This window comes from Limanda limanda, chromosome 15 (genome assembly GCF_963576545.1).
Source record: "Limanda limanda chromosome 15, fLimLim1.1, whole genome shotgun sequence".
In the NCBI taxonomy this organism is placed as follows: domain Eukaryota; kingdom Metazoa; phylum Chordata; class Actinopteri; order Pleuronectiformes; family Pleuronectidae; genus Limanda; species Limanda limanda.
The window spans coordinates 11,718,105-11,743,843 of NC_083650.1; the positions used below are offsets into that span (position 1 = coordinate 11,718,105).

The 25,739-nt window shown below is 45.6% G+C and overlaps 1 protein-coding gene across 2 annotated transcripts in view; it reads right to left on the minus strand.

The window, feature by feature from the left end:
- The window catches only part of slit1a (slit homolog 1a (Drosophila)), an 89,209-nt gene that overhangs the window by 21,707 nt on the left and 41,763 nt on the right, over nucleotides 1-25,739 (minus strand). For both annotated transcript variants that reach the window (XM_061087640.1, XM_061087641.1), the window contains exons 5-13: nucleotides 17,677-17,748; nucleotides 16,507-16,578; nucleotides 15,185-15,256; nucleotides 14,206-14,369; nucleotides 9,589-9,736; nucleotides 5,164-5,235; nucleotides 2,084-2,155; nucleotides 1,910-1,981; nucleotides 1,516-1,659 (exon numbers count right to left, since the gene is read on the minus strand). In XM_061087640.1, the coding sequence (XP_060943623.1) occupies nucleotides 1,516-1,659; nucleotides 1,910-1,981; nucleotides 2,084-2,155; nucleotides 5,164-5,235; nucleotides 9,589-9,736; nucleotides 14,206-14,369; nucleotides 15,185-15,256; nucleotides 16,507-16,578; nucleotides 17,677-17,748 (888 nt within the window). The remainder of the gene's footprint in view (nucleotides 1-1,515; nucleotides 1,660-1,909; nucleotides 1,982-2,083; nucleotides 2,156-5,163; nucleotides 5,236-9,588; nucleotides 9,737-14,205; nucleotides 14,370-15,184; nucleotides 15,257-16,506; nucleotides 16,579-17,676; nucleotides 17,749-25,739) is intronic.

Below are 25,739 nucleotides of genomic sequence, written 5' to 3' on the forward strand. Positions count from 1 at the left end.
CCTGGAACCACAATAACCCGTATTTGAAGGTGTAGATTAACAATAACTTAATCATTATTTATTGAATTTATTAAATTCATATCATAATATAAGCTCATCATGTTAGAGTAAATGTTTGACATTTTTGCATTTATTTTTTAAGTTTTAATTTTATTACTCTCTGCAGGTTAGATGAGCACCCCCCTGTCTGTACTGTCTATTGGCAGCTGCTGCTTAGCTTAGCATAAAGACGGGAAACGGGGAGAAACATCTTTCCTGGCTCCGTCTGTCAATAACAGAGCCACAGCAGATGTTTCCCTGGGATGAGCTGAGCTAACCTGTTTGCCATACACACGGGAGAGTGATATATAGATCAACTCCCCATGCAGCAAGAAAGTGAATATAAATTATCTAACAGTATTTAAAGACACGTCAAACTGCTTATTTTATGTATGATAGGTTTTTGTGGTATTCTGTATTAAAAAACAAACAAACGTGGCTTCTTAAGCTCTTCTTTTACAAAAAGTAAGAATATGGTCCCATACAATACATACCAGTAAAATACAGCACATCACTTTGATAATTTTTGTAATTACATTTTTAAAAATGTTTTCATCAGTGTGTATTTGTTTGTGTTTTGTGTAGCTGTATTACAATATGGGACAGATTACCACTGAACTTGGTGGAAGGATGTGGTCTGGGTCAGAGAAGGACTCATTACATTTTGGTGCGGATTTGGATCATGGGATGGATCCAGGAATTTTTATTTTGTTTTTCAAAATTCGTCTTGAATTCTCAAGAATAAAAGTTTATACGTGATTTTGCACCTAAAACTCTATGGTTCTTTTAGAGCCTGCAGTTGAGCTGCTGGCGAGCTGCATTGCAGAAATATTCTCACTGACATATCCAAGAAATCTCTCAGCCCAGGTTAAAGAATATGTGCTGCCATCCAATTACTGTAGCCAACTTCAATGACCAGAGGAAGTGAGGGTGTGTATTCAATATGTTTGACTGTGGTTTCAGAATACCGGCAAAACAAGAAGCCTCTTTTAGACTTAGACCGTTAAACCCCTCTTCACTCGAAGTGTATGTGTGCAACAGGTGTCTAGCATGTCTTATGTTTGCAACTTAGATTTTTCCTCACGCTATGTGTTTCAGACTTTGTTGGACGTGCCACCGTGTGGGGTCCGTATTGATAACAGCGTGTGGGTGAGCCTTGTTTATTGGATCAGAAAATAGGAGGCCTTCATTTGGACTTGGAACAGTGGTGGTTGCCTTTTTGATCTCCATCTGGCCGTGTGTGTGTGTGTGTGTGTGTGTGTGTGTGTGTGTGTGTTTGTGAAGATGATAGATTTACTCTCCTCTCTACCTCATGATTCCATTCCTGTGTTATTACACAGACCTGCGCGTAAACAACTCCTGTGTTGGCTCATGTTTTATGGTGACAGCTCAGTATGTGTCAGAGAGTGGTCTGTGTGTGTGTGTGTGTGTGTGTGTGTGTGTGTGTGTGTGTGTGTGTGTGTGCGTTTGACTCACAGGGTCTGTATTGCGCGCAGTGAAGTGAAGGTGCCCTTGGCAAGGGTTTGGATCTTGTTGTCGTAGAGCGATAGCAGCGAGAGATTCTGCAGGTCCTGGAAGGCGTTGGCACGTACGCAGTGAATCTTGTTGGCGTTCAGCAACCTGGGAGAAGAAAAGTGAAGAAAAAAAATGCAAACGGTAAAAGGCGGAAGGGAGAAAGACGAGGAGGGAGGGAGGGAAGAAGCTTGTCAAAGTTTCTTTATACAGTCATTCATTATGCATGTTAGAAAAGTATGCGCAGGCTTTATATGAAGGTTATGACTCCTTCACTGAGTGGGAGTAAAGGTTGCCTGCTTTTCAGTGTACGTTGGCAGTGTGTATCAGCAGAGAGTGAAGTGTGTGTTCCACTTACAGCAGTTGCAGGGCGTAGAGGCCATCAAACACCCCCTTGGGCAGGTCGGTGATCTTATTTCCATACAGCACGCTGGGAAATCACAACACAGACTCGCTCTAGACACGGGAAATGACAACCAAGTGGATACTTCTGCACATGCATATAAAACCAACTGGGCTCCGGGCCACTTACAGGGAGTTGAGGGAGCGGAGGCCCTGGAAGGCATCGGGGGCTATCTCCGAGATCTGGTTGTTGCTCAGGTCTCTGTGAAGAAGAATTAGAAATTTAGATTTTTTTGGAGGTGGGAGGGGAAAGTCAACGTCGTTTTTTTTTTTTTCCTGTGGGAGGTTTGACCCCCAACGTCAACTGGGTATCACCCTCACAGGAAGGTGGGGTGGATGTGAAGCCCCTGTTCGTGACGAGAAGGCAAATGTAGTGTGAGATGGACGAAGATGAGTTCCAGCTCTCCCATATCTGATGGTGTGTCCCTTTGGGGGATTTGATGAAATGGAGCTGGTTAGAGTCTTGTAGCCAATCAAAACATTTACTTGTATTATTTGTGGCCTATGAACCAGCTCTGTGTTGTATCATGGTTTGTGTGTACGGGTAAAAATGGGGTGCAATCCAAACCGAAATACAGCAGACTGCCTCCGAACATAGCTGTCGTTAATAGGATCCACAGGCCTCTCCCCACAGGATAACCACTAAGCCTATGTGTCTATGTGTTTATGTGTGCGCATGTGTTTCTACGCGAGCAAACGCAACACTAAATGAGGAACAGTGGGACAGAGAAAGACAGATGGAGAGAGAGAGTTAATGGAGTATGTGGACTGAACTCCAGTCGACTGGATACCTTTGAAAGAAAATCATCCTGTGGTGAAGAGGAGGGATATTTTCTCATTTGGGGGTAACAGTTAAATAAGTACCCATTTGTCTTCTTGCAAAGGACTTGAGGTTTCTTGGAAACCAAAAAAAAATTGTGGCAAAGGAGCCAACATGTGCACTGATGTGTGTCTGCAAACTCAGACGCTGGTGTGTGTGTGTGTGTGTGTGTGTGTGTGTGTGTGTGTGTGTGTGTCGATGTGTGTGTGAGGGTTGGTACTGCATCCATCTCTTTAAGGAGCGGTTCACGTGTAGGTCATTCAAACCGGGACAAGGTGAAAGAGTCTGTGTGTGGTTGGCGTTTAATGGGAGGAGGAGGGTCAGGAGAGGCATTGCACACATACCTGTGCGCCACAAATAAACAAACAAGTACACAGACAAGCAGGAAAGTATGTAGAACCTATTATTATCTAATGTTGCCTTATTACGAATTATTTTACTATTTTCCGTGCACACAATATGCCAGAAACCAAAATGAACAACTGCAGAGCCTGACCCAGATGAGTGACCATTCTCATCATGAAAGATGAATGCTGTCTGCACACAGTTCGCACTGAGTCTGTTGGACATGGGACAGGCCAGGGAGGGCACCCAGCCAGCTGAATCAACAGAGGCGCCGTGGGTCAACACAGACATGCAGACGTACATTGTTGTTACTAAAAGCAGAACCAGTAGCAGCAACAATAGCAGGTCGTGTGTGTTTGGAAGACCAGATGGAAGAGAGCAGCACATTTTCACTGCCGCTAAATCTGGTTTGTGGCCGTGTGATGAAAACCACAAGATTCTGGAGCGTCTCCCACAACGAGGTGTAACTAATAGTATTTTCTTTAGAAAAAAATCTGATTCTGGCCCAGTTCAGATATTTAGGTTTTCACATCACATTTTCACAACTAACTGGGAACCCCGACGTGCTTGATTGAATCTACAAGAAATGGCCAAAAAAAAGTCTGTTATATTTGTACTGTAAAAGATTGTAATGAATTACCATTGAGATGGGGGTCAGAACAACTATGATAACACATCAGGTTTTAAGTGCTGGGAACAATTTTAAATTTTTTTTTATTGCTGATAAACGCTCAATATGTAACTTTGGCCGCAACCAAAACAATAACAAATGACCTAGTTTGATGATGTCACAAAGCCATTGGAATCATGGGAGTTGTTGTCTTCACCACCATAGCTGATAAAAATCTACTGAGGCACAAATCATGTTAAGGATAAGGTAATGTATTAAAGTTTTATTCATGATATGAAGCAAATGGCAATAGTTATTCGTGGTCCCATTACGTGTGACGGATATAACAGTGAAAGGAGAAAACTGCTGACTGGCTAATTGGCTAAGTGGCTAGCAGTGTGTTTCTCCATCATTAGACAAAGCCACAGGTAAAACTTATATGACGCAAAAAGGCGACCACAGCAGAACTTTATTAGCTTGACAAGAACTCAAGTTACTTTGATATATTATTTGGTGCCATTTAAGATTGGAAAACCTTCATGTTTGACTGTTATCATGACATAAGATATTTTATAAGATGTTATTTTTCCCAGTTTGTATGATTTGTAGTGTCTATAACTTTACTCCCACATTGAAATAAGGCCTCACTGAGTTCACATGGTTCACAATCCTTCTCAACTTGGAGTTGTGAAATAAAAAAACATTTATTTTTGGGAGAATAAATATTAATTTCCCGTGAGGCTCCGCTGGAGCTACGATGAGATAGCAGCTGCTCAGTATTCACCTCGTCTGAACCTCACGCTGTCCCGGGAGTTGAATGATAAAACGCAGAGGAATCCTCTAAAGAAGGGCAGAGAAACTCCCTGACCTTCCGCTTCCTCCGTCTCCCGGCTGGTATGTCGGTCAGGCCTGGTGCTGTCGGAGTTATGGTTTTGGCCGACTGGTGTGTACTGGCTGGTTGACCAGACAGCTGGCTGACCCGGAACACAGAAACCCGCTCAGTCTCAGCTCTCAGTCTGTCACCGTTCCCTCCAAGCGAGAGCGAAGCCTCAGCCTCATTCCGGCACACTCTGCTTCTCCTCCACCTCCTCCTCCTCATCATCATCATCATCATCCAAGCCGCAGTTTACAATTTTGCCCGCACGGGCCCAACACTCACACAAACTGTACACAACACTCACCAGGGAAATACCAGTGCCCAGCAGTGGAAGATGAGAGCTGTTATTATGCTCGTGTAACATCGGAGTGCTTGTGTTCCATACCACCCTACGTCTGAGAACAAGACTCTCTTCTTTAGGCCCTGACAAAATAAATACTGCATGCTCCTCAGCGGCGGAATGAGAGGACTGCCAATTGACGTTTCTTTTTTCAGCCCTCAACTTCTTGTTCTCATCTGTATTATTTAGCCCTGAGGTGAGTGTACTGCTGTACTTACATCCTACGCAGTTTCTTGTAGGGCGAGAAGGCTCCGGGAGGAACAGACTTAATCCCATTCTGCTCCAGACGTCTGGAGAAGAGAAGAGACGAGAGGGGAGAGGAGAAGGAGAGGAGAGGAGAAGAACAGGAGATACCATCAGTTAACCAAACAATAGACTTCGCCATGGTAACAGTGCTGAGTAATCCCCCCCCGTAACCTCTGACCTTTGGTGATTGGCCTGATTATATTAGGGAGATCTATTCCCCAGCTGTAATAGGTCCAGGCATGTCGGAGTCATAACATCCTCAGAACCAATAAACAATCTGAATACTAAAGTGCTGTGGAAAAAGACTGGAGTGGTGGGGGGGGGGGGAGGCTCTGTCTTGGTTTGTACGAGGGTGTTGAGGCCTTCAACTTAAAAGTCATATTTCTTCTTGTTATAACATTTACAGTTTCCAGCACTTACGTTCTCACATGACATCCTGAAATCTGTAATGATCTGACTGGTTCCAGTGAAATTTCTCTTCATCCTGTGGGTCGTCTGCATAGTGTTCGGTGAAACCCGGGCAGGGTGGTGAAATATCACTTTTCTGAGTTTACTCCCCCTGTGAGCTCAAGAGCCGCTGAAGAACAAGGTCCGACAAAATCTCGCCATAAAAAAACTGTCAGAGAACCAAATGAATGTATAGACGAGCAGGCACTCGGCCATTTAATACGGAGCAGTCCCAAAGTCTAATCAGTCTCAGATGGGCCCAGGGAAACAGACATCACTAAACCCCATTAGTGTGGGCATGCATGTCTGTGTTCTCAGGCCGGCTGCTACTTCTGTCCCAGCTCAGTCCCGCCGGAACAATTCCCTGGTGTAGCTGACAGGGGGCTGTTTATCTGCAGGTCAGTTCACAGCTTTTAAAACTGTCCTTAACAAGGCTTAGCAGGGCCCGGGCGGGAGCCAGCTGTGGGCCTGTCTGCTGCTGGTCCCACCACGCCGCCTCCCAGCAGAGGAGCTGGCGTGGGACCAGGAGGACGCGGCCCTGCATGCGTGTGTGAGCAGCGGCAGACAAGCGGCAGCGACTGGAATCTAAAGAACCATCATTTTTGCCACCGCAGGAAAAATGTGAAATATTTCCAAACCTGCAAAACCCCTTGGCAAACCAAACCTCGTTGATAGATTTAACTCCCCGCCTCTTAAGTGTGTGATTTCTTGGCTCGGGACCATTTCCACATGATTTAATTATTCTGTTTCGAGAGGTTTCAGATTTATCGCGTGCCTCTCCGGCCCGAGGCGATCGCTGTGTTTATGTCTATTCGCGGGGGGTAAATGTTTTGTTAGACATTAACCACAGCCATTTAACGGTTTTGAGTTTCAGAATTTTTTCAATCAAGAATCCTCGTCCTTCCAGAGGAGTGGCCTCCGTTTGTGCAGCGATACGGACGAGAGTAATTGACATTCTTAGGATAGCAGTGATTCCAGACCACAGATTCCTGCGGTGGCCACGCTCTCTCCGTCTGTTTTTCGCCCTGCCGGTCCCGATGTGTCCGTGGATTTACAGCGGAGTGACAACGCTGTGGTTCCTCTGCCCTCACCATGCGGCAGAGTGTTGGGCCAAGTGGCTTTAGGGCCGTCTCTCATCAGCCCGTCTGTCTGACCGGCCCAAACCCGTCTGGCACTCTACATGCTGCTTGCATGTGTGTGCAGTGTCAGTGCCGGCCGCGTACGTGCTGTGGTTCTCCAGTGTGTGTCAGCATATAGCAAAAACCCTCTGGGGCAGGCGAGGGCACAAACCCACACACAGACACACACACACACACACACATAAACACACCGCTGTGTGACAACTGTGTAGGCTCTATGTTGTCGCTCGTCGCAGATCGATTTGTGCGAGCAACTTAATCCCTCCAATCAACAAAGGAGCCGTTTGTCCGATTGGCAGAGGAGAAAAAAAAAGAAAATCTCTAGTTGTCTTCGGACGGAAAATCAATGGTTCCCATCCAATTTGTCAGACCGAACATTTGTATTTATGTCTGTCTTTGTGAGGTGGCGAGCTGGTGTTTTCCTGTCAGTCCAATCAATGCTCTTTATCCTTTTCATTAGGGTCTAAGCATGGTTTTCATTAAGGGGAAACACATTATGCCTTTGGGTATTCACCCAGTCAGTGCGTGTGTCAGAAATGGATGGCAGGACCTCAGCCGCGGATGAAAGGCGGAGGGAAGGGGGAGATTTTTTTTATGGCAGACTTCAGTCACTGCAGACAGAGACTATGGTGCATAGTAATCTGTTGTGGTGGTGTTTAGGCCAACTGGGCCTGGTCTCGCTAGAGAGGAGTACATAAACCAGCTCACATCCTCACAGCCAAAAACACAACGCTGGCATTCATTAGGGGGAGAAAGCAAAGGCAGGGAGGTTGCAATTCTCCTATTTGTACATAATGAGAGCAGCATGTGTGTGTTTGTGTGTGTATGTGAGTTTCCGAGTGCCTCATTAAGAAGGCATTAGGCTGGCCTTGATACCCAGCAGCCCGCCTTGCTGTAATTGAAACTGATTTTATAATGAACTTCAAGCACAGATCAAACCTGCTGCACCAAATTACTCCCCCCCACCCCCTTCTGTATTTATTCTTTTGCCTGATCTTCGCCCTCCAACCTGCCTTTGGTGATTTGGCAAGCCGAGGGAGAGAAGTGGAGGAGAGTTAAAAAATCCAGAGAGGAGCAGGAGTGAAGAAGAGCGCTGTGTGAAAATAACCTGCTCGATACGGCCCCCGATGGGCAGGACAGAGTTTCACCCCGGTCTTGTAAAAGATGAATCAGGGCACAGCAGAGTTTATTAGCGGGACGCGGTTAAGTACCAATTACATGTGAAGGGCAGGGAGACTTTTAAAATGTCTTTACTCATCTGCTGTGCAGAGAGAATGTAATGTCTATAAAACCTGTTCTTAGTAGAGCCATCGCTCAGCCGTCTCCCTGTTCTCCCATCAGTGCTGCTGGCAACTTATGGGGATCATAGATCACATCGGTCCCCAATGAGACACTCCACTTGTGGAACATTACAGGCGGAGGCCCACAAATCATGAAACCGAGACTCAACTATTCGCATATCAATACACGGGATGTGTGAGAACTTTTAAAATGATTTTTAAATATTCCAATATATCCTGGGTGGTCATACAATAAGACAAGAACACACAGAAGTGTGAGCTGCCGGTCCAAATTTGGAAACTGAGCTCCAGGAGAAATAGGTCAGGGTTGTTGGGGGAACATGGGATCTGTGACTTCCATGCTAGCTGGGTATTTATAAACAGACCCCATGGGGAGGAGGAGACCTAGAAACGTGCTGTGTCCTCCTAAGCACACACATGCTCCTCCAAAGATCATGCAACACGACCGCTGGCTCTCTCCCTTCACCCCCCCCCCCCCTTTCCTCACCGTGCGTAAATCGAGAAGTTACCGTGTCGTCTCATGCGGACTCCTGCCAGGGGGCATTAAACCACTGATAAAGAGTGTAAAAAGAACCACCCTGAAAAGTCTCGCTGTGCATTCCCATGAATCGCAGAGCGCTGATAGCATGTGGGCCGTAAACAGTGAAGGGCCAGACAGATGTTACAGGACTGATAAAGCGAGGGAGGGATGATGGCAGAGCACTCGCACGCAGTCGGAGTTTTAAAGTCTGCACGTCTCTCTCAGCGAACAGCAAATGGATGATCCAGCTACCAGGTGATGCATGGTGAGAGGAGCAAGCTGGAACGGCATATAACATCCGTGTTTAAGTTCCCTCAGCCTTGTTAAACCCCTGCGTGAGTACACACCGACAGATTCAAATGGAAATTCATATACACGTCTTCAACTCAAACAAGTGCCCTGCGGAGCCAGGCTTCAAAGGACAACGCAGCCGAGGGATGTGCCTGTGATTCTCCGAAAGCCTTGTGTGTCCTGTTCTGCTGCTCAATCAGCACTTGTGTGAAATATATATACATGTACTAAATATGAATCACACAGAATGGGAGTAATCTTGTGCATTAATATAACCAAAACCACAACTCTGAGATGTGCATGATGGATAGTGATAAATACAAATCTAGTTTTATCTGCAAATTTAATAAACTAAATACAAATTTGATTTATAAAAATGTGTAATCACACATTATCCTCTTGGGGGAAGGGATTTATATGCGTTCAGATGCCGTTAGATAATGAAAAATCTTTAACAGTTAATAATGTTTTGATACTTGGTTCATATAGATATAGTATGTTTACAAAGGGTTAAGTTGCTTGTGTCCTCAAACATGCCAAGCAGTCTAATACAAAAGATACATGAAACTGTTTATTGAATAACCATATAAGTTATTTAAATCTATACATAATTGGGACAAAGAGGATTGTGCATCTGTATATGGTGAAATTGGCCTCGTTAACATCTTTTATTGACAAAAATGTTCCGTGCATGCTTACATCTCTGCCATGGTGTCGGGCAGGTTGGCCGGGATGGCGGTGAGACCTTTCCCTCGACAGTCCACGATGTTGTTACTGCAGGTGCACATGGCCGGGCAGGAGCCTCCGCCCGTGCTGCACGGCTGCAGGCTGGAAGACTCCTGGTGACCTGGGGAGAAAAGAGGGAGAGAGAAGAAGCTGCATGAGAGGTGAACCAGGAGGAACACTAGACGAGAAGAGAGGAACATGCAGCTCCCACAGGTGGATCGGGCTGGTTTAAATCTCAGCAGCATGACTTTCAGCAGGATTAACAGGGAGAGATTGTTTGCCGGAGGATTTGCACGGAGCAGCTCTCGCACTCAAGTGGAGCTGGAACCGTGTCATCGGCCCGTTGTGCTTTGCTTTGTAAAGTGAATTGCAAATGAACACTCGTTCCCTGAGATGTTTTGACATTGAGAGAAAGAAATGAAACATCCCTCTCTTGACTTTATTGTCGAGCTGTACATCCTTGAGAACGAATGGGCAAGAAAGTAGGTTATCTATTAAAGGAGTGCCGCGGAGAGGAGAAGAAAGACGTGAACAATAGAGATGTGGGGGGGGGGGTGGAGGCGATTGATGGCCCTCCCAATAACATCCATTGATCTCGCTGCAAATTTTCCTCCTGAGTCTGCGTTCCCTGGGCGGAATTGATGCCATTCTGCACATTCAGCTTCCATTTGTTCTAAAACATTTTCAACTTTTTCAATTTGCATACAGAGCGCGCAACCCATCACACCGTCTCTAGACACCTGTTCAAATAGCTGCGGCACTGTCAGCGATGTGGTGAAGAGCGGGTTGCTCACGCTGCCGGTACGCCGTGTTTGCTACGTGTGTTGTGTGCTCGCGTGTGTGTGTGTGAGTGTGTGTGTGTGTGTGTGTGTGTGTGTGTGTGTGTGTGTGTGTGTGTGTGTGTGTTAAAGATGTGTGTCTAACCCAGATAGAATGAATAAAACAGACTTTTAAATGGCCTCATTTACACAGCATTACTAATCCAAGTTTCAAACCATGAATATTTGATTACCTTCCTATCTATTGCTCAGCTTGTGTGGAAAATACTGGCGAGAGAGAGAGAGAGAGAGAGAGAGAGAGAGAGAGAGAGAGAGAGAGAGAGAGAGAGAGAGAGAGAGAGAGAGAGAGAAGGGGTGGGGAGGTGTAGAGTCGGTGAGAGGAAGACAGAGTGAGTGATGGTGAAAGTCAGCGACAGGGAAAACACTCCCTTAAACACGGAGGAAAGATCGCTGCCAAACACCCGAACTTTACCATGAGGTCAGTGGCTTCAGCCCTCGGACCATTTAGCGATTGACCAATGTTTGAGGTCAGGTTTCATGTCCGTGGCCGAGCGGTAAACTGAAGGGGAGGGGACGCTCTGACGGAACTGGGAAGCGGGTAAACACAACAAATATCATCAAGAGTGTGCAGTCGCTCAACCTGCGTGATCTGAGGCCCTGTGATCTGCCATGGCACGAGGTTTGACAGATCTGGGATCAGGTGTAGGGCAGAGCAGAAGTCCCCTCTGATCTAACATGGCACATTTGACAGGTCTGGGATCAGGGAGAGTGCACGGCACAGCTGGAGCGGCCTTAACAATGACAGCTCTCTGACAGGTAGACTTGAGGTGAGGCTGTTTGATGTGCGCTCGTCCCACGTTCTGTCTCGGCGCTGTTTCCCCCATTAGCTCGTTCCCCCTCCGCCGCCGCTGCCACTCTATTCCCGTCCCATTCCCCTTGTTTTATTTGCTTTCTTCTCTCTCCTCCTGCAGCTGCTCTTTCCGTTCTTTCTCTCTCTCACTATTTTCAGCCTCTCCCCGTCCGTGTTCCCTGCCACGGCAGCCCATTACCTCCCGTCCTCACACACCTTTACATTTAACCTCACTCCCCCTCTTTTTTCTCATCATTTCCAAATGTTATCATTCGCCTTTTTCCCATTTGTCCCTTCCGTTAAATTCCCTTCCAGCACGACAGCAAGCTTCCCCCTCTCTTCTCTCCCCCTTTCTTTCTTTTCACAGTCATTTCTTCCCTGTTTCCCACAGCACAAGTTGTATTTTATTCCACCCCTCAAGCACTTTATTGCTTTATTGCTCATTGCCCATTTCAAACATAATATTTTTACTTCATTTATATTCCTTGGGAGCAGTAATTCACTTCAAGAGTCATTAATGTTCTGTTCTGTAACCCTAAATTAGCGCAAGCAGCATGTGAATGATCAGGGGGCGTGTGCATGGAAATGTTTTGCTTGGTAGAATCAGTGCAGAAGCCGCTCCGACAAACTTAAGTCGCTCTAATCTCAACTCGAGGATTATGAATAATTACGATGGAAATGGTAGAGATATTTATGCAAAGCCCTCATATTTTCCTGATTTTCTCAAAAGGAGCTAATGGATACAGACACAAAGTCCTCTCACAATGAAAAATGTTGTTTCCCTCTGTTCGCATAAAATAAATAAGATGATTTTCTGAGAGAAGCTCAAACTGCTTCGGGGTCTTGGAAAGTGAAGATGAAAACGGAGAGAAAACTCAAATGAGCTGCTGGTCATGCACCAGAGTCTGCTCAACTAATTAAAAATAAACCAAGAAGTGTTTGCTCTGAAAATGATAATTCTAAAATCAAATTTTAAACCAGATTTAGTTTTTTAAATCAATAATTTCCAATTCAGAGCTTTTTTTAAATAACAAGCTCTGGGTTGAGGATGAGAAATGACTGCCTAGAAAAAATGTGATATTAAGCTTCAAAGTGAAGCAGTAAACGTGTTGCTCTGCTCATTACTGACAAAAATGTCCAATATTCCAGCCGAATCCTGAGAGTCAGTGAGTCGTGATGCCGAGAGCGCTGCAGAATTTTATCACATTTTGCAAAAACCAATAACTCGCTGTAGTGTACCCCATTTCTCCCTCTTCTGGATTTCACAACAACAACTCGCCTCTCCGCTCCCTCCTCTCTTCTCCTCCGACACAGAGCCACCCCACCCGCTCCAAATCCCCCTGCAGGTGGCCTGGCCTGGTCGCAACACAAACTAGTTAACTCGCAGGAAAAAAAACACTGTGCTGAACACTGGAAATACAAAAGTGCATGTGCGTGTTTGTGTGTTTTTTTATGTGTATGTGCCAGTGAGCCAGTTCCTAATGAGTCCTTCACTGGGAGTTCAACTTCTGGTCACTCATCCACTCAAGGAGAAACTGGGAATATGTGTTTGTGTGAATGCATGAATGCATGACACACAGAGAGGCAGAGAAACAAATCCATAGATTTCCCGTCCACCTTGGTTGTTTTGACCGAAAAATTGTGATTGATCATTCGCTATTGAGAACCAATCAGTGTTGATCTACTCACAGCTTTCTTTAAAAAACAACAAAACCAGTTCTTACAAGAGGAAACCTGATATCAGCCCATTTCATAATCTGCAGCTGCCAGTCATGCTAATCCTCAACTTTCTGTGTCTTCAACCAACCAGACCCCAAAGTTTCCCTGACACCCCCCCCGCTCCCCTTCCGTATCATTACACTCCCACGCCTTGAGTCTCTTTCCCTGGGCGATGAATAGTTAATGATCTGTGCTGTCACGCCGTATGGCTGCGTAAAAATCACAACCCATGGAGAGAGAGGGACCTACACCCACACATCCACACACACACACACACACACACACACACACACACACACACACACACACACACACACACACACACACACACACATAGACAGACTCCCTCCTCGCAGCTGGTGTTGAGAATGAGATGGCCTTGTGGGGAGTGAAGGTTCTCATGCTGTTTTTCCATTGTCCTGATATGATAACCCCGCTGCACGCCCACATGCACATGCTCTCTCTCTCTCCCTCAGACGCTGCAAGTTCAAAGCCACAGTGATCCATGTGCGAGGAGGTGAGAGGTCATGAATAATGACAACTGAGGAGCGGAGGTACTACTGTCAGCGGGGCTGCCTTCGCGCCAGCTGTGGGTTTTTATACATGTCAGGCTTTTTCCTGGCACCGCTGCCAGCTCCTGAAAGCTGGAGACACATGAAAGGTTAGGAGGAGAGAGCCAGGGGGCTGCCCGGCGGCGTGAGGAGCGGTCAGGTGGCTGCCAGGTGAAGACACGGAGACAATAACAGAGGGTGAGTGAGGGGAGGAGAATATTTACGAGCAGAGCGAGGAGGTTTTTTGGCATGAATGATCTGATCAAAGTACCCATCTGTTGCAAAAAGTTTCTCTTTTTGAGATGCTGGAAAAGAAGTGTTCCCTTTCCCCTGTGCATTTTGATGAATGAATTAATAATAGACATGTTTTCAGACATGACCTCCGGGTAAGATCTGGAGAATTAGCTACAGAGTTTACCCAGAGTTTGCCTTTCACACATTCTCTAAGCAGCAAGAAGTTCTCTACACGACGAGTTCACAACAGCAACAACTCGCTCGCAGTGAATCCAGCCGGGGAACCCCATGCTGTGTTCAAACATCGACTTCCCCTGGATTTCTACAGACTATATAATAGAAGGCCAGGTGGATAAGGTCAGTAGAAACTGCGGAGCGCCTCACTCGTTCAGTTGAGATCACATATGAGTCCAGTGCACGTCTGAGGACAGATTTAATGCAACTCAACAAGTCTTACCTGAGCAGCTGAATTCGTGTTTCTGCACCTCTGCCACATTGAGTCCTCTGAGCTCAGCAGGGGTGGTGCACTGGGTGAACAGACCAATGGTTGGCCTCTGTCTGAGCCACTGGGCCAACCAGGCCAGATGACAGTCACAGTTGAGATTGTTGGAGTGGAGACGGCTGTTAAAAAAGCAGAAAACATAAAATAAATGAACACGGATGCATTTACAGATCTTCACCTCTTTGCCTCTTTGCTATCTAAAAAAACCTCTAACTGAAAATAGGATAAACAGCATCTATTCTTTCAAAAAACTCATCGCATCACATCCCTGTGGGGAAACACACTAAATAATACGCTTCATGGATGATTGTAAATGGCACATTCTAAAAAGAAGGAACGCTAAAGAGGACTTTTCTAAACCCGGCACTCCAGACACAGCATTCCAGGAGTGCTGTGTCTGTCCAGAATAACTCTTGCTGTGGTGCGGTGGACCTCTGGAGCACATATGCTAACTTGCAAACCCATGTGCACAGACACATATGTGTGTACACACAGAGAAAGGCTATATAATGCAACCCCACGGGGAGCGAGGAAGCCCAAAGAGTCACCACAAGAAGAGCGGAGTCACGGCCCGGAGCATTTCAGCTCGGATAATTGTTTTAATTTGTGCGTAATTTCAGATTTAGTAATCACATACGAGGCACAACACACAATAGGCTTCTGGGGCTATTTGTGTCTATCTGGGCAAGTTGTTGTTGTGTGTGCTTTAGACGGGGGAGATAATGGCCCTTGGCAATCCTACAGACCCCACTGTGGTGTTGTGATGGCTGCCTCCCAGCAATGCCTGGAATGATAGAAGCCTATCTGCTCCCATTCCATCATATGTGACTGCTGCATTGTCTCTTCTGTGCAATGTTTGTGGGATAAAGTTTAATCTTACAGTAAATCTCAAGAGGGGGTAGAGCATTGCCGTGGTGGCCCAGGTGTGACTTACAAGGTTCGGAGCTTGGGCATGTGGTTGAAGCTGGAGACTGGGATGCTGCTGATGTTGTTGTTGTTCAGCGTTCTGTCAATTAGAAAAAAAACAGAAATGACCAAACATGTCAACACGTTGTCAGCACGGGGGGGTAAGAAATGTGGTTTTTAAATTTATACTTCTAAAAGAGTTTTGATGCGCCCGTCCCTCTTCCGTTCCATCTTTATAAATCCATCCACCCCCCCCTCCCTTCCCTCTCTTTTCTCTGAATCTCTCTTTGTGGTGTCCCACTGGGAATAACACCTCATTCCACACAGATGGGAAGCCCTGGCACCTCCCACGCATACGTACAGTCATGCATGCAAATATATACACGCACATGCACGTACACGCACGATCACAGGAGACTTGTAGTCGGAGGGGTGTACAACACACACACACACACGTGCACTAACACACACACACACATGGACGCACTTCTCTCGAACCCTGGGCATCAGCTGCGGAGAGAGAATCAGGTCATTTCAATCAGCCTAATAACCCTTTACCATTTTTCAACCTGCTCCCCCTTTTAACACGACCTGTCCTCCTCCCCCATAAAATCCATGCATACTGACGCCGTCAACACGCCCCCCCCCCCAACTTCTGCCTCTTTCACCAATATCACTACAGTACATGTGCAATCCATCCATGCCATGAAAGCAGCCTTTAATGGCATTTTTTTTTGTTTTTTTCGTCTTCCCACCCCCTCAAGAAGAAATCCCGCCACAAACACACATGCACAGCTCCGTCTTTCCCCATAAAAAACAACCAGGCTGTCAAAGTGCCTTTTGTCGCTCACATTGTTTCAGGTGGAGCGTTCCAACACAAGCCTGTGATTAGGAGTTTTGACAAGGGATGATTAATTAAACGTTTTAAAAGCTGCACAGCGTGGCCGTCCAGGGTGGCACGTTCACATGAATGGGGATTTTTTAGCTTTCGAGATGGTTGGAGCTCCCTTGTCAGATGCCCCCCCCCCCCCCCCGCCCAGGGCTGGATGGGGTGCAGAGGGAGGTGGTGGGGTGTTAATGTGATGGAGGGGAGCGCGTCTGTCAAATGTGTGGAACAATGAGTTAATGGAGCTCGGGCTCCATGATTGCAGGCCCCCTCACGAGGCCCACTGGGGGTATTTTGGCATAATAACCGAGGCCATACTAATTAAAGGCCTGGGCTATGTGTATATATTGGTTGTGGTTATTGGCAGGACAAAACAAGGTCTTCACTTATCTCATTTCTTCATCAAACTTTAATGGAATGGTTCAGGGTGGGGCTGGGTGAATACCATCACTTCAGATACTTACAGCACTTCCAGGCCCCTCAGAGCTCTGAAGGCTCCATCCTCGATGCAGCTGATGTGGTTTTTGTCCAGTTGACTGCAGAGCACACGGAGGGAGAGAGAGAGAGAGAGAGACTTTGTTACACAAGACACACACGCACAATCTTTTAGTCTCCCTGTGGAGTAGTTGTAATCATCGATACTGTGAGTTGCACACTGATGGACCATGGTAAATCGATACTGGTTTAGTCACCGCAGCTCATGTAACCCCAAGAGCAGCGCAAGACGACTTTACTGGTTGTTTATCTGCATTGATACACGACGTAAATCTGTGAGTGCGTGTGAATGTGCACACACTGTGGCAAGGATGTAAATCACAGTTGCTACGAGACGTCTTCGGGGAGCTGCGTGTGTGAGTGCGTGGTAGGTAGTCTGCTCCGTCAGAGTGATATACAATCCACTGAACATGCATTCACAAACACAACTACAGAGGGCTATTAACCCATAGAGAAAAAACACTGTGAACATGCTGGAATTAATCAGAGCGAGTTGTGAATGAACAGGAGCTAAGTGTGATTGGCTTCAAAGGGATAGTTCACCCAAAAATGAAAATTCACTCATTATTTACCTACCACTATGCCGATGGAGGGGTGGGTGAAGTGTTTGAGTCCACAAAACACTTTTAGGGTTTCAGGGGTGTGGCGAGTAGATAATGAGTGAATTTTCATTTTTTGGGTGCACTATCCCTTTAATTATCACTAATCAACTATCACTAATTAGGCTATTTATTTCCCAGAAAATGTATTACATATTTTATACGTCACTCGTAACAATTTCAAAGCCATATCCATTGTTTCCAGCTTCTCAAGCATGAATATGTTTGCATTTTCTTAGACTTGAATTACATTGAATATCTGTATCTTTAGCTTTTTGAGCTGACAGCACAAAAAGAGAAACATCTGTAGACATCATAATGGGCTTCGGAAACTTTTGATGGGCATTTGTTTTTACCATGTGCAAATATTATATAGATTACACAATAATCAATGATGTTAACTATAGCAGTAGAGTGCATATACCTCCACCAAGACCCAACATGCCCTTTAGCCAAATGGACAGGGGTGAAAATCAAACCTGAATGGAGGTAATGACCTCTAAGTAAATGTGTTCCTGCTGAAGAGGGCGAGGTACTCACAGGTTTTTGATGTCTGTGGCTCCTCTGAAGGCTTTTCTGGGGATGGACTGGATGAAGTTCTCACTCAGATCTCTGTGGAGACAATAAGCAGACATGAGTTACACATAACTTACACATGACAACATGAGTCATTGTGCAGGTTTGGTTGTTTGGATTTGTTTGGAATCAGTACAAACACATTTGATCAACTTCCTGCATAAAGGCAGGCTTTCAAAGTTAAAGCAGTTTTTTTCAACCATTCCCACTCTGTTCAGTCACCTCCTTGTTACCACAGTCATCGGTGTAGAACAGAAAGCTGAGGGCAGTTTGTTTCCCTCTCTAATGTGCACCAAAGCCCTTAGGTGTTACAGCATGGGGAGCTCTGTTCACAATGGAGTGGTTATTTTATAGTGGCTGCGAGTTATCCAGTGTTCACTCATGCTATAATTTGTTCTCTGTGCCTTGACCACACTGCGGTGTGAGGTGACCAACTCGCTGCCTGCGCACAGACCCAACAAGCAGGCAGCAGGGCAGCTACCAGCGAGGGGTCCTCACCGATCCTGTGGCGCCGATTCATTAGGACGCGGTTGCACAAAGAACTTTATCTTTGGGCTGTGTGTGTGTGTTTGCGTGCGTGTGTGTGTGTGCGTGCGTGTGTGTGTGTGTGTGTGTGTCCAGCACTTGGGAGGGTACAAATAAGGCTTTTGAAAAGTGCATATGTGTGGAAAGCAAGAGAGTGACGGAGGGGAGGGGAGGGTCAGGGGGGACGGAGAATGAGAGAAACACAAGTAGCCATAGTTCTAATTAGCGGAGTCTTTTGTCTGCCAGTTAAATGGTGAGCTAACCTCACTGTGAACGACTCTCTCGCTTCTCTACACACACACACGCACACACACACACACACACACACACACACACAATACACAGAGAAACTGTAAGGCGCTATTAAGGCTCCTGCCTTGAAACACACACACGGAGGCTCCCACAGCACAGACGGACGTAAACAAAGTGCTCATGGTCGCCCACAGAGAGGCCGAAGTTCAAAACCAGACACTATAAAACTACACAAGAGTTTTTTTTAAGGGTTCTGATGATTATTACTTTTTCAATATTCATGTACACCACAGCACACAATCCCACAGTGCACTCAACGAGTATCCCCACTTATAAAACTCCAGGGGGTGATGTTTAAAACAATCTCCCATGACTGCTACAACACATCAAGCTCGCACAGTATACCCACTGGTCCATCCTTGGCATGAATATAGAACATTGTTTCGGTGGGATACAAAAGATGGGAGCAGAAACCCACCACAAGCGGTTGTGTTGTGCAATCTGTCTAATGAATGGGCGGTTGTGCCTTTATGGTGCTGCAGAAATTAAAAGCGCTCTGTAGGCCGCGGCGAAATAAAACACAATTAAAAATGGAATTTGTGTGTTTGCTTTTTTTGTTGCCTTATTATATTAAATCCAAGACAGCTATTTAACTTTTACCAAAATAAAATATTGCATTTTTCTTTCCACAGTTCCCAGTGTTTCATGGGAAATGAATGCGTGTGTACAGTGAGTGGATCAAACCGACTAACTTGTTGGGTCTTGCACCATCTTTACACTCACGCCATAAGAAGACGGCTGTTTATTTAACGTCACGTGACCATAAAATGAGCACGGTGGCAGCTTGGGAAAACAATAGTTTTATTCTCCAGTTAAATGTAACGCGATGCAAGCACGCACATCGCTGGCCTGTCGTCAAAGAAAGAATAAATACTCCATCTGATGGCACGCTTTCATTTTATCATCTGAGCTTTGTGACTTTCATTGCAAATCTGTAAAACATCTGCACTCGCCTACAAAGTCCCGTAATACAGTTAGCAGGCAATTTAAGCAATTACGCAATAATAATCGATCTGCTCTGCCACATTCCAAACTTCAAACCAGCTTCAGTCCTCCTCACTGGCAGGAATCAGAGCAAAGAGCAGTTGAGCTGCTTCCAGCTCTTTTGTTGTTCTAGTGGCAAAACAGCCTGATAGCAGAGTTGAAAGCTGAGTCAGTCTGGCACCCTGCATATAATGGTGCCTCTTATCAGGTCGTCTGCTCCCAGTGAGCGGAATGCTTTTTGCTCTACCTGGCCCTGCACTCTACCTGATGACTAATTAGTCCTCTCACCTTCCTGCAACACACACAAGTGAAACACACAGTGATGCATGCCGCGGTGCAGACACACTGTTAATGACTTCTCCCCCTGGACATCTGGAGTGCGGCATGTCTCCTCTGTGCGCGTCTGGATGTGTGTGTTCGGCCCCGGGTTACAATAAGGAAAGATAACAGATTGCCGTGCTAGGACAGTGATGTTGGAGAGCCAGAGGCAAAAGTGGCAGCAAGGAGAGAGAGAGAGAGGCAGAAAGACGGAGAGACGAAGAGAGGCTGGAGTGCCAGACGAGACGAGAAGGCTCTGACAAAACCAATACAATGCAATGTGTGTAAGTAGTAAAATCAAAGCTCTCGGGTGGAATCCACAAACTAAATCCTCCATAATCCTGTTAGCACGCTGTAACGCGATTGGCTGGCGTGATCTATATGCTCCCACTTATGGTGCTGTTTGATTGGATTAGATGCTAAAGTCCTGGGAGGTCGCTTTATAACTGTAGGTCTGTTCTGGGACGACGGGTGCCCAAAAAACTGCGCCATGACAACCCCAAATGATGCTATCCAACGTGCCAGAAAGTCTGCCTTTCTCCCAATTATATCGGCTTTCTCCCTCTGCCTGATTCTTTCACTCTCCTGTCACATCTAACAGAATAATCACAGTGGTCATGGTTTGGAGTCTGCAGTCTTCTGTGTCCTTTTGACTATTTATCGTCGGGTTCATCTCCTACGGGAGCCAGAGCAACATTAAATTTAGCAACGTTACATTTCTGCATTTACACATTCTCAAAACGGCAAACAGGACATTTCTGTGGGAGACCGTGCTGTATTTTGCATAGTCTGTGGTTGCCCCCTCACTGGTATTTTCTAAGCTCGGGCCCCGGCCGTGCTGGCTCTGAGAAGTTTGACATTTCTGATTAGTTTGGAAGCAGATTTTCAGGGAAGCGCTGATCCCTCTTCGAAAAACAGACATGATTTTGTGAGAAGAGTCACCGCAGAGAGGGATATTGGCCAACCCTAAGTCATGACAGTAAATTTAATGTTACAGCCCCACATCGCTGGAGTTTGTATTTCACATATGAGGGACATTCTCCGTAGAGCGGATTTAGGGAGAATATCCGGATTCAATGCATGTCTGAGAGCAACTTTTGAAAGATGAGAACATATCAAAAACAGTTTCCCTCCTCTCTGTTCATTTTTAAATCTCCATCAAATCCTTCCTCCCGTTGCAACCCAGTCTCATCAGAAAACGTGTAGGAAAGTTCACATCTCACAATCTGGCCTCTCAAATTGTGAGATGGGAACATCTCTGTCCGCCCATTGTGTTGCATTGGCGTGTTCTCACGTCACGTGACTCCCAAGTTCCCATATGCGGAAATGAAAACATGGCGGAGCTTCCTTGTTTTTTCGGATAAAAATGTCATTTTGTAACTTAGTTTGGGCATAAAAATATATTCTGACACCATTTCTAGTGAGAAATGTGCTCTTTGCTTCCACAGTCTTCAGCCAGTTCATGCTTATGATATATATTTTAATAGTTATCACAAATGTTTTTATCGTTGCTATGATGGTTGCTATGAACGCTGCCATGCCGAAAACCACATCGTAGCGGATTTAAGGAGAATATCCGGAGTTCAGTGCATGTCTGAAAGCAGCTTTCTTTTCTTTTTTAAATCTCCATCAAACCTTTCCTCCCTTTGAGTGTCAGGCCAAATCCAGCTTCCAAAATGTGATTCTATATTTTGCCTCAGACTTCAGCCAATGTGGGGGTCATCAGGTTGTGAAAGAGAGCAGACAGAGGCAGGAGCACAGGTCCTAATCCCGAACTTCACTCCGCTCACAGGCCTCTTGTTCAGGGTAAAAGGATTCATGAAAACCTTCAGAGACATGCAACTGCCTCCACTCCGTCCGTGCACTCATTACAGTGCTGTAAAAACGACCCTGCAGCCTCCAGCCTCAGTCCAGGCCTCCAGGCATCTCACAGAAGGCTGTATAATGATGTCAGACCCGCAACTTTTTGTGTTTCCTCATGTCCTGCACACACCATGTCGACCAGTCTGTTTTCATTACAGGTGTGTGAAGCAGTGCCTGAGTGAGCGAGAGTGAGTGTGTTCAAACAAATTGGACCTGGTATGGATTTACCCTTAATGCACTACATACCCCGAAGTGGGCAGTTAGTTCATTAACGTAGCCTGGCTCTCTTTAGGTGACGTTGCTCACAGTTCATTCCTATTGTAGCCCTAATGATGGAGTAACACACATGTTTTCAGGTGTGTTCTCGCCGTAGGAACTGCCGCCTTTACAGCGCACCGCATGCGATCAGGATATTTAAGGTTTATCTCACACTAGACCTCAAACAGCAGTATCGTTTAGTCAGTGTAAAGCAATCCGACAATAAATTCTGCTACTGATATGCCTGTTTACAAGAATCCCTGCAGAGTCTATATCTGGAATAATGAGCAATGTTATCAGACATAGCTCAAGGCGCCTGGTCTGGAGATTAGCCGTACGCCGAATGTAATGTCTGGTTCCTGTCTGATTCACATCATTAACCTCTGATCTCTATCACAGTGCACTGCACTAATACTGTACACAATGGGACGTTAATACCAGCAATCTGGAAAAAAAGACGAATCTGTGTAAAGAGATTAGCATATTATATGTATGGTAATCACACTTTCAATTCTTATAACTTTATTTCCTGACAGCTAAAGAAGTTTGTGGAGAGGCTGCAGTGGCTCAGGGCTGCAGAGTGCGAGAGTATCTGTAATATACAACTTCTAATGTGCGTACATGCCTCCACACAAACACATACAATTGTGTCTTTCATTTCTGAATGATTTCATAACCCTGTGTCTCCACACTTGGCAGATAACGATGGATCATAAATCAGACAATTACATCTGAGATATGAACGATGTCATTTGAGGTTATATGTGGACATGTGCATTTTAATTCAATGACCTAACTTAACACCTACTTCACTACTTTCTCTTTCCTCCTCTCTGTTTGTTTGTCTTTTCCGGTCAACTTGTGCATTATGTAACCTGAGAGGGACACATTTTTCGCACTGTAAGGGCAAGTAAGGTTGATTTCTTAATAACAGCTCTGGAAAATACAATTTCAAATGTTTACTTAAAGTTTTGCTGGTAACAGTCCCACAGCTTTGCAGTCACAGGTCAACCGTACAGTCAAGCTAAGAAAACATTTTTATCCCTGTCGTATAATGATTAGATTCCATACTGATAAAAAGCGGCCGATCCTGAAAAGAGGCGCCTGTTTGGTGCTTGTATATGTGCCAGTGTAAGAGCAATTATTTTAAGAGTGTGTGTTTGTGTGTGCGTAACTAAAACGGAGTGTTTGTTTTCTTGATTTCTCGACTCGACCGCATGATAAGAAAATGTTTATTCCGCCAAAAATGCCCTTAATTTCACTCCACCGTTCAAAAGGGGGAGGAGGAGACAGAGAAAGAGAGCGGCAACGTGTCTGATTACTTACTCATTAAGAGAGTTAATGAGGTGTGTGCGGGCTGTTAAAAGAATGGCAGTGTGCTGCCACTAACTGCTAACTACCTTCTTCCTCCCTGCACGGATAAGAACCCACAAGACACACACACACACACACACACATAAGCAACCACACACACAAACGGAGGAGAAGAGAAGTGGCTGAAAATGGAAATGCAGCAGCAAACTCAAGATGAAACTGCAATAAAAGGGTCAAAAATCGATTTATGTTTAAATCCATATTTTGTCTTAATCTGCAGCAAATGCAAGATTTCTAAACTTAAAACTCTACTTATTAACTGCATTACAGGTAACTTATTAACACAGATTTGATGTTCAAGTGTCCTTTTATTTATCAGCACTCGCCTCAAAGCTGTAATAAATTCTTGAAAAAACTTGATACAACTCATCCTAAATCCCTTTAGACCTGAGTTGAACTAAAGAAATCTGCTCTTTCTGTCAGTGATGAGACACCAGCAAGCAGGAGCAGAGAGGGGAAGTAGGAAGTTAAAGTGACGTAGGTGTAACAAAGTCCATGTTGGACCTGTCACCATGGCAGGAGGTAGCTGTTATCCACGGTTTAAGACCATTTCTGAGCTTCAAAGAATACATGACAACCCGCTCCAGAAGTGGAAAAAAAATTTGAATATGTTAACATACTGTGTTTATGTGAAGACACATCTTTGGCTGAGTTACAGAGAACAAGACGAAAAGAAGAAGAAAACTGCAGTGTCAGACGGATGAGAAAAGAGGGGAGGTGTTAAAAGCGCAGGATAACAAATACAGGTGAGAAGGAGTATATGGATCGAGGCTGCAGGGCCTCTGAGTGCTTGCCAAAACACAGGCATGTGTGTGTGTGTGTGTGTGTGTGTGTATGTGTGGCCCAGGGAGTGTGTTTCTGTGTGTGGTCAACAGTAACTGCGCCTTCCTTCTCACCCACATGCAACCCTTTCTCATCCTTCTCTCTACACACCTTCAATTCTCGCTCGAATGAATGATAAACAAGCCTCCAGGGCCGTGCCTGGCTTAACTTTCTCCCCAGTTTCTATACCTCCGTGCAGCAGCCAGTGCAATCTGGACCGGGGAGCGAGACACCACCACCACCATCATCACCACCATCATCATCACCGTGATTACCATTATCATCCGGAGGTCAAAGCACGGCCTTAAAAATAAAATCTTTCATTCATGTTCACGCAAATTACCATGCACAGACGCACACACGCTAGAACGCACAGTGTGTAAAGTGTTTCTCGAGTCCCTTTGTGGTGGAGATGAGAGGAGGAGGAGGTGGAGGAGGAGGAGGAGGAGGAGAGAGCTGGATGGAGCTCGGTGGGAGGAGGACTTGATAAGTGGGGAAGGAGAAACTGCTGCTTTTATAAAGGGAGGAATAAACAGGCATGGTTTAGGAAAACTCTCGCACAAAAAACCCAGGAGAGGCTCTCATCCGCCGTGCGTCTCTCCACAAGGCCTAAATATAGACTTTACAAAGAATCCTAATGAAAAACAAACACTGCACTAATACCAAACGCAGCATAATTCAACAGCATCTGTTTTCCTTTGTAGATTCTTTTTTTTTCCCTTTTCGAAAGCTAATGTCAACAGCAGTCCACCAGAAACTAGTGCAAACAGCCGGGGAAAAACGCTTGAGTAGAGCTGCATGTCACATCACTGCAGTCTCTCTTTCCACCGCCGTATCGTTTTCTCTATTTATTTATGTGGACTTCAGGAAATAAGTCATCAAGAAGCATTATCTCATTTCCAGCAGACCCCGCGGACCATTATAGCAGAGCGCCCATTTATGTATTTAACCCTCTAATGTCGTACGCCTCTGTACATGCTGACGGAGGAGAACGGAGGCCATGCGGGTGCATCTGGAGAGGGTTTGTGATTTATTCCGATGTTGAAAAACACGGCCGGCGTAACACCCTCCGTCTCTGCCTTTCTCTCATAATACACACACACACACATCCCCAAACTGTCTCCTGTCGATGGGACCTAAAGGGGATTTCATGGATGGGCTCCACTCTAATCATCTACAGCTCATCGACCAATGAGAAACACACAGTGCTCCCAGACTGGAACGCTCAACAACCACCAAGAGAAAACACAATGTCAGGGGAACTTATCAAATCCACATGAGGGCTGACAGACGCAGACGCACACACACACACACACACACAGCAAGGGAATCAAGACAGAGCTAGTTTAACTGTTGCCCACATCTCTTCTTTCACCATAAATGATTCATGATGTCTGTGTGTATTTGTCGGCTTGAAAATCTCATATGAGCGCATACATTTGGCCGTGCCCTCCGCTGCCACCCGTGAAGTAAATGAAAGAGTTAACGTGGCACAGAAAGAAGGAGGGGGGGAAAATCTATCTACCCCTCATTTCCCCCTGCCATTATGTGTACTTGTGTTCCTGAGTAAG